Here is a 9,741-nt window from a genome sequence, read left to right on the forward strand (position 1 = left end):
CAGGCAACCTATATAACAAATTTGGTTCATGTCCAACTTTGCTGCCCAGATCATTTTACTAAAGAAAAATGAAAACATCCTGATAAAGATGATTAATAATCCTTTCAAAAGCAATAGTGTTCCAGCAGATGTGTGCTTGGACCCCTAATTATCGCTTCTTTCCTCGCAGGTATAGTACAAATCATAGCATATACAATTATTAGAAAATGTAGGATTGATTTAAAAAAATAAATAATAATAATAATAATAATAATAAAAACGTCATTTAAGTATATTGAAAAATGTGTTATTTGTCTTAGTATTTTAAATGAAGGCTCTGAGCTCTTGAGCTTTTAATGCAACCAAGCGTGCAACCTTTCACCCTCAGCTCCGCCCACTTCCGGTATCCAGGTGTGCAGATGGGTGTATAACAAGGATATAGTAAACGGTGGAAGAGAGTTTTCTTTTAGGATAAAAATACTCAAAAGTCTGTAGAGAATATGTGCGGCTTCGGTAAGACTGTTCTCTGCTTAAGCTGCTTAGTAATTCGAGTCGCAGTAAACATGTCTAATTGCTGCAGTTTCACAGCTTCAGATTTGGGAATTAGCATTCACTTAGACTTCTGTTGTGGTGCTTGTTTGTGTTAGAAGTGGAAATGCACGCTTTTTTTCTTTGTGTGTGTTAATAATCATTGCTTACCACGCATGCCAATGACACCTTGGATAACTTAATGATCCGTCTGCAGCATGTTAATATACTGTTTCTTGGTCTGCTTTGTAGACAAACAGAAAGGACCTGGGAGGCTGATGACTAAAGGACTCTTACTCATAGTTGTCGGTCATGTTAATTTCATTTTGGGCGCCATCGTTCATGGCAGCGTTTTACGACACATCTCTAAACCCAGGAGGGAAATATCTACAGAATACACAGTGTCCAACATCATAGCTGTCACCTCAGGACTGCTGGTAGGGTGGGATAATAACCCATGGGGTCATTCCACGTCAATTCAACCGGGGCCCGCGCACTTGGGTCAATATTGAGAGTAACCACAGGGGCCCCTAAAATCACTGACTCATTGAAATTGAAAAGGATACCTCCACCCCTGCACAGGCACTCTCAGGTGATCATGTCAGGGCAAAATTGGCCTTTGGTTATTTACTCTTTACATTAAAGGAACAGTCCACCGTACTTCCATAATGAAATATGCTCTTATCTGAATTGAGACGAGCTGCTCCGTACCTGTCCGAGCTTTGCGCGACCTCCCAGTCAGTCAGACGCAGTCAGATGCGCTGTCACTCCTGTTAGCAATGTAGCTAGGCTCAGTATGGCCAACGGTATTTTTTGGGGCTGTAGTTAGATGCGACCAAACTCTTCTGCGTTTTTCCTGTTTACATAGGTTTATGACCAGTGATATGAAACAAGTTCAGTTACACAAATTGAAACGTAGCGATTTTCTATTCTATGGAAAGTCCGCACTATAACGACAGGCGTACTAACACCTTCTGCGTGCTTCGGCAGCGCATTGATACGGAGCTCAGATATCAATGCGCTGCCGAAGCGCGCAGAAGGTGTTAGTACGCCTGTCATTATAGTGCGGACTTTCCATAGCATAGAAAATCGCTACGTTTCAATTTGTGTAACTGAACTTGTTTCATATCACTGGCCATATAAACCTATGTAAACACGAAAAACGCAGAAGAGTTTGGTCGCATCTAACTACAGCCCCAAAAAATACCATTGGCCATACTGAGCCTAGCTACATTGCTAACAGGAGTGACAGCGCGTCTGACTGACTGGGAGGTCGCGCAAAGCTCGGACAGGTACGGAGCAGCTCGTCTCAATTCAGATAAGAGCATATTTCATTATGGAAGTACGGTGGACTGTTCCTTTAATGTTATAGGGCGGCATGGTGGTGTAGTGGTTAGCGCTGTCGCCTCACAGCAAGAAGGTCCTGGGTTCGAGCCCCGTGGCCGGCGAGGGCCTTTCTGTGCGGAGTTTGCATGTTCTCCCCGTGTCCGTGTGGGTTTCCTCCGGGTGCTCCGGTTTCCCCCACAGTCCAAAGACATGCAGGTTAGGTTAACTGGTGACTCTAAATTGACCGTAGGTGTGAATGTGAGTGTGAATGGTTGTCAGTCAGTGCGTTTACATGCACGTAGAGAAAATCGAATTTCTGCCGTTGCTCGACTGAAATCGAAGTTCTAAATGGCATGGAAACACCTTAGCTAGGTTGAAATTGAACCGAACTTGATTTCTCGTAATCGAGCTACACGACCTAGATTATGCGATTTTTGCCGAGCTACTTAGTGCATGTATACCCTATCGAGCTACGTAGTCGAGCTACTTACTTCAGCACTGCCCCTTCCGGGAGTGACGAGACCACAAGCGGGAAACACAACAGCCTCGGTCGAAGAAAAAAAAAAAAAAAACAGCCTCGGTCGGCATGACACTTCACCTTAGCTGCCACTTTATTAGGAACAGTACTGTTCGTACATACAAACTCCAAACACTCTTCTTGTGAACACGGAACTGATAACTTTGTTTATACTCTTGAATAGCTCTTCTTCATGACGACAACCGGAAGTGTACCAACACGATGGGGTGTGTAGCGCCACCTGTGGCTTGGGTGCACAATGCACCTCACACAATAGCTCGATTTCCTTGTGTGCATGTAGGATTGGATTTCTCTGGCACCCCTGCTTGGGACCCTTTGCTCGATTACCGACAGCAGCTCGATTTGGATGTGCATGTAAACGCACTGAGTGTCTACGTGTCGGCCCTGTGATGACCTGGCGACTTGTCCAGGGTGTACCCCGCCTTTCGCCTGTAGTCAGCTGGGATAGGATCCAGCTTGCCTGCGACCCTGTAGAACAGGATAAAGTGGCTAGAGATAATGAGATGAGATGAGATTAATGTTATAGAAAACATATTGCTCTCAATGGTGCATTTTGCCCATGTTCAGGGTGGAAAATAAAGAGAGATTCGAGTAAGACAAGCCAAATTGGTGTTTTTAAAAAGAAGGGATCATGGAGAATAAAGAAAAAAATATTTTTAAAAATCTGCGCACATTCCCACAAGGTGTTACAGTGCTCTGAAAATGACATCCAAAATGATTTGTCAGACTTGTGAGGTCTTATGTTCAAACACTGATAGTGTTTCCTTTCTGTTTATTGCTTTTTTTGAGAGTGTTTCTACTTATCTCAATAAGGGAAAAAAATCATGTTGGGTAAAAATATGTCTTCTGAAGGCCTAAACAGAGCACAGCCAAAAACGCCAATAAAATTTTGATCATCTTTGAGGGAGTGCTATGACCATGCAGGATCATCCAGACCCAAAATGACAGTTTTGCTACATACTATTCCTATTTATGTACCAGCATGCAAAATTTGAGCCTCCTACATGGTTTAGTTCTTGAGCTATGGGCTTGTGAACTTTGACAAAAAAAAGTCTGAACAAAATTGACCCCCCGTAAAACTGGCTGTAACATGGAAAGTATACATCTTACATTCAAATAAATTTACAGTGTTTCTCCTAGGTAACATGGGTACATCTGGTGATTTTTTTTTCAGAATTTTTTGAGACCTAAGTGCGCGGGCCCCGGTTGAATTGACGTGGAATGACCCACATCCATTCTGCTCAATAATAATAATAATAATAATAATAATAATTACATGGTAATTTCTTGAGAATGTATATTATCATGCCATTTCATAATGCTTTTTATTTTTTAGAGCATTGCAAGTGGAATTGTTGCAATATTGGTGTCAAGGAATATTAAGATTTCCAAACTAGTAAGAAACCCTGTTATTTACTTTGCCTGATTTTTTCTTAGGGGTTTTAAAATTTTTATGCTTCCTAGCTATTTAAAAACTTGACACATTTGATCAGGTACTTCATCGAGCCTGTTCGGATTTGTCATCACTAATTAAGTGGCTGATTTTAATATTTGGTCCAGAATCTAAATTTAAAGCGAATCCTGGAGCTCACACTGAAACTGTTTTTCTTCCAGCATGTGGGCCTGTTGGTGAGCTCTTTTTTAAACGCTGTGCTGTCTGCAGCCTGCTGTGTTGGGCTATTGCTAGCCATCAGCCTCACTATTTCAGCCGATGGCAGTGGGCTCATGCAGGGCTGCAACAATACAGGCGTGCCTGTAAATGCTCGCTCGCCCGTCTCTGCCAACTGCCCCTTTGACACTACGCGCATTTACGTGAGTTTCTGTTAACTCTTAATGTTGGCTGGATAATAATGGTGGCTATCATCCTGTGCAGTTGACTGTAAAAGCAAACTGTTTAGACTCCAGAGTTATTGCAGAATATTTTAACTTGTATGTATGTGAGTGTTGGGTGTGTTGAGTTTCAAGACTTGTGATTTTTGTCTTTAAGGACACAACTCTAGCTTTGTGGTTCCCGTGCGCGCTGCTATCAGCCATGGAGTCTGGTCTGTCTGTGTGGTGCTTCATAGTGGGTCTCATCCTGAGAGGCATCGGGCCTTGTGCTCACCCTTACCTCCGAGAGCAGGTAAACCATGCATACTCTCACCAAATAACAATTATTGGCCATGTTTGAGATTTATAAAAACTAATACAAAACCCCAACAAGTGAACATTACATGTTAGATATTTTCTCTTTATAGTTTTTTTTTAAAGTATTGCTTTATAATCCATTTTTTTTGATATTCTGGTTTGATCTTCAAGTCACACTGCGTTCTGATATTCTCTTACATGACAGCTGGACGACAACACCTTGGCACATACATCAAAGGTGGATCCAGAATTTTCAGCCCCAGGCCAATGTCTCATTGCACACCAATCTGATCAGCCATAGACAGCAAGATCAGTCAGAAAACTAAGGTAGGATTTCTATCTACCTTGTAGTCTTTCTTTCTTCTAGATTTCCTTGTGGTTACAGTTGGTTAGGAAAATGTGGGCCTGGCAGTAATGCCAATTTTAGTGTAAAAATTCATGTTACTAAGTGCAGCGTTTAAAGGGATCCTCCAGCGGATTTGTTCTCAAACTTGTTTTAAGTAAAAGTAGTCGCAGATTTCAAAAATCAAACTTTCATTTTTGGAGACCAAATAGTGTTCAAGAAAAATTAATTTTCTTTAAAATGCCAGACGGGCTTCCTGCGGCGGTGACGTATGCGATGACGTCAGTTAGTGGTCGCTTGGAGCAACTCGGCTGTTTATATTCTCTGTTTACATCATAGTTTTGCTAATTGTACAAGTATTTTACCAAATTTATCAGTTTTTAAATACAACCCCGATTCCAAAAAAGTTGGGACAAAGTACAAATTGTAAATAAAAAAGGAATGAAATGATGTGGAAGTTTCAAAATTCCATATTTTATTCAGAATAGAACATAGATGACATATCAAATGTTTAAACTGAGAAAATGTATCATTTAAAGAGAAAAATTAGGTGATTTTTTAAATTTCATGACAACAACACATCTCAAAGTTGGGACAAGGCCATGTTTACCACTGTGAGACATCCCCTTTTCTCTTTACAACAGTCTGTAAACATCTGGGGACTGAGGAGACAAGTTGCTCAAGTTTAGGGATAGGAATGTTAACCCATTCTTGTCTAATGTAGGATTCTAGTTGCTCAACTATCTTAGGTCTTTTTTGTCTTATCTTCCGTTTTATGATGCGCCAAATGTTTTCTATGGGTGAAAGATCTGGACTGCAGGCTGGCCAGTTCAGTACCCGGACCCTTCTTCTATGCAGCCATGATGCTGTAATTGATGCAGTATGTGGTTTGGCATTGTCATGTTGGAAAATGCAAGGTCTTCCCTGAAAGAGACGTCGTCTGGATGGGAGCATATGTTGCTCTAGAACCTGGATAAACCTTTCAGCATTGATGGTGTCTTTCCAGATGTGCAAGCTGCCCATGCCACACGCACTAATGCAACCCCATACCATCAGAGATGCAGGCTTCTGAATTGAGCACTGATAACAACTTGGGTCGTCCTTCTCCTCTTTAGTCCGAATGACACGGCGTCCCTGATTTCCATAAAGAACTTCAAATTTTGATTCATCTGACCACAGAACAGTTTTTCACTTTGCCACAGTCCATTTTAAATGAGCCTTGGCCCAGAGAAGACGTCTGCGCTTCTGGATCATGTTTAGATATGGCTTCTTCTTTGAACTATAGAGTTTTAGCTGGCAACGGCGGATGGCACGGTGAATTGTGTTCACAGATAATGTTCTCTGGAAATATTCCTGAGCCCATTTTGTGATTTCCAATACAGAAGCATGCCTGTATGTGATGCAGTGCCGTCTAAGGGCCCGAAGATCACGGGCACCCAGTATGGTTTTCCGGCCTTGACCCTTACGCACAGAGATTCTTCCAGATTCTCTGAATCTTTTGATGATATTATGCACTGTAGATGATGATATGTTCAAACTCTTTGCAATTTTACACTGCCGAACTCCTTTCTGATATTGCTCCACTATTTGTCGGTGCAGAATTAGGGGGATTGGTGATCCTCTTTCCATCTTTACTTCTGAGAGCCGCTGCCACTCCAAGATGCTCTTTTTATACCCAGTCATGTTAATGACCTATTGCCAATTGACCTAATGAGTTGCAATTTGGTCCTCCAGCTGTTCCTTTTTTGTACCTTTAACTTTTCCAGCCTCTTATTGCCCCTGTCCCAACTTTTTTGAGATGTGTTGCTGTCATGAAATTTCAAATGAGCCAATATTTGGCATGAAATTTCAAAATGTCTCACTTTCGACATTTGATATGTTGTCTATGTTCTACTGTGAATACAATATCAGTTTTTGAGATTTGTAAATTATTGCATTCCGTTTTTATTTACAATTTGTACTTTGTCCCAACTTTTTTGAAATCGGGGTTGTAAGTATGCCTCACTGTGCAGCATATAAATGCCACAGTGATGCTAAAAAGAAAGCGTAAGCTGGAACTAGACTGCATTTCCACAGAGAAAATGCGAAGTGTGTTTACTCAGCAAACACTGTCTGTAGATCATGTAAAAAAAAAAAAAAAACTAATTTTTTCTGCAGCGTGAGGTCTCATGTCTGATTCAGTTTCTGTTGATGATACTTTGCCACAGCTGAGGAAGCACACTTTGCTTTTTCTCTGTGGAAGTGCAGTCTAGTTCCAGCTTGTGCTTTCTTTTTAGCATCATTGTCGTATTTATATGCTACACAATGAGGCATACTTATTTAAAAACTGATACATTTGGAAAAAATACTTGTAAAACTAGCAAAACTACGATGTAAACAGAGAATATAAACAGCTGAGTTGCTCCAAGCGACCGCTACATGATATCATCGCGTACATTACTGCTGCAAGAAGCACATCTGGCATTTTAGAGAAAATTCATTTTTCTCAAACAGTATGTGTCGGCCCTGTGATGACCTGGCGACTTGTCCAGGGTGTACCCCGCCTTTCGCCCGTAGTCAGCTGGGATAGGCTCCAGCTTGCCTGCGACCCTGTAGAACAGGATAAAGCGGCTAGAGATAATGAGATGAGATGAGTATGTGTCAGCCCTGTGATGGCCTGGCGACTTGTCCAGGGTGTACCCCGCCTTTCACCTGTAGTCAGCTGGGATAGGCTCCAGCTTGCCTGCGACCCTGTAGAACAGGATAAAGCGGCTACAGATTTATCCTGTTGATAAGATGAGTATTTGGTGTCCGAAAAAGAAAGTTTGGTTTTTGAAATCTGTGACTACTTTTACTTAAAATAAGTTTGAGAATAAATCCGCTGGAGGATTCTTTTAAGGTTTTAGTGTATTTGTATATAAAAAAATAAACATTTTAATACAGTTTAATCAATCAATCAATCAATTAATTAATTAATTAATAAGGCTGGCTGACTTTTTTTTTTTTTCCCTCCCCCTTTACAGACTTGGTGAAACTCTGACTGAGCTAATAAAGTAGATTCAGTATTTGAGGAGTAATGTTTTGAGTCAGTTTTGGAAAATGCAACTGTTTGTCATGCTTCGCCCCGGACATCCACTCCAGAGATTACGGATCTCTCACGCCAGCGCCGATCCTGATCTGGGACAGGAATTCCTTTTCACCTGCATTCACTTCCTGGTTTTCACCGCTGCTTATAAATACGCCGTTCTCAGACTCCGTCCTTGCCAGAACGTCTCGTTTGCTTCTCTAGCATTTTCTGTGCCTCTCTTGCTTCTCATGGTTTTTCTCTCTAGCGTTTTTCTGGTTCGGTTTTTTTTTGCACTAAGGGTTATTTCTGATTCAGGGTTTCTTGCACCAAGGGTCGTTTTCTTGTTCGGGGTTTCTTGCACCAAGGGTCGTTTTCTTGTTCGGGGTTTCTTGCACCAAGGGTCGTTTTCTTGTTCGGGGTTTCTTGCACCAAGGGTCGTTTTCTTGTTCGGGGTTTCTTGCACCAAGGGTCGTTTTCTTGTTCGGGGTTTCTTGCACCAAGGGTCGTTTTCTTGTTCGGGGTTTCTTGCACCAAGGGTCTTTGTCTTTGCCTGTCTCATGTTTTTGTCAAGTTGTTTGTTGTCCTGTTTTGTTTACCTTTTGCCACGCCCTTTCTTCCCTGTATTAAATCATCTTATTTATTGGATTACTGTCTGTGTTCTGCGTTTGGATCCAAACTTCACCACACCTCCACCATCCCCAACACTGTTTATGAGCTAACTCTTTTCATATCAGTTGTTGAGTTTATATTATGGAAAAAGAGATGTTTACGTTAATTTGACATTTGTTTTAAGCATATAATCAGGCTTTTGAGCAAATTTGACTCAAACTGGATTTTTTGAATAATGTATTAAGCTTACAGCGTTTTCTTGATGGGTTAAGAGATGGTAAAGTCTGTCCAATCTAACCACATGAAATTAAACTGGGAAAAATATCATTATTATAAAAGACTTAATGTTTGACAAATTAAACTAAAGACTTTGGAAAAATGTAAACTAAATTTTTAATCAATCTGTTGCTAACTTGATAAATATACACAATAAGACGTCATTAATTTTAAATTTGTAATTGCAATGTTTTATTATTTATTTACTAAAGGTTATGAGCACTCCAAAGCTAGTGACCATATAAAACACTGGATAAATCAAGAGATGTTAAATTTGTTCTGATGGAGAGAGAAGTACAGGAATGAGAGGAACATTTCAGTAAGATACTGACTGAGGTGTAAATATAGTAGAAAGATGGAGCTTATTCTGGATGGTTTAAAGTTTGTCTTGTTTTAAAAGAATGATAAATCTTTAAGTTAATCCCATGTGCTGTGAGGGGGTGGGAGTAATTTTGTCCAAATTGTGACTTTTTTTTTTTTTAAACAAGTATCAAGTTTTATGTTTTGAATGTATTCCTGATGAAGATATGAAAGCTCAAGTGTTTGTATCAATTTGTTTTTAATCAAATTCCTACATTTTATTGTACATGATCAAAATGGGTAAAATTTGTTGCTGCTAATGGTTTTCTTTTAATTATTGTTGTTTAAACTCTGATGATTAACTGTTTATTAATGAATAAAACAATTACTGTATATTGTTGTTTCTTTATATCAGACATATTCTTCTTGAACTCTAATAAGGAATCTAATTAGTATTCTGAGTTCCAGTAGAGAGACACATCCATTCTTCCTAAGAAGTGAGGATGTGCAAGTCTCATCTCATTATCTCTAGCCACTTTATCCTGTTCTACAGGGTCGCAGGCAAGCTGGAGCCTATCCCAGCTGACTACGGGCGAAAGGCGGGGTACACCCTGGACAAGTCGCCAGGTCATCACAGGGCTGACACATAGACACAGACAACCATTCACA

General features: G+C 40.5%; 1 protein-coding gene across 2 annotated transcripts; it reads left to right on the forward strand.

Moving 5' to 3' along the window:
- Window positions 1-384: 384 nt before the first annotated feature.
- On the forward strand, window positions 385-9,465 carry LOC132893928 (keratinocyte-associated protein 3). Of its 2 annotated transcripts, XM_060933101.1 has the most exons (7): window positions 385-492; window positions 760-944; window positions 3,708-3,767; window positions 3,986-4,183; window positions 4,359-4,493; window positions 4,704-4,825; window positions 7,844-9,465. In XM_060933101.1, exons 1-6 carry the CDS (start codon window positions 480-482, stop codon window positions 4,797-4,799), a joined length of 687 nt encoding a protein of 228 aa, XP_060789084.1. In that variant the 5' UTR covers window positions 385-479; the 3' UTR covers window positions 4,800-4,825; window positions 7,844-9,465. The 2 variants fall into 2 exon arrangements, with proteins under 2 accessions (XP_060789084.1, XP_060789085.1); XM_060933102.1 differs by lacking the exon at window positions 3,708-3,767.
- The last annotated feature ends 276 nt before the right edge of the window (window positions 9,466-9,741 follow it).

The sequence above is a fragment of the Neoarius graeffei genome, chromosome 11 (assembly GCF_027579695.1).
Source record: "Neoarius graeffei isolate fNeoGra1 chromosome 11, fNeoGra1.pri, whole genome shotgun sequence".
In the NCBI taxonomy this organism is placed as follows: domain Eukaryota; kingdom Metazoa; phylum Chordata; class Actinopteri; order Siluriformes; family Ariidae; genus Neoarius; species Neoarius graeffei.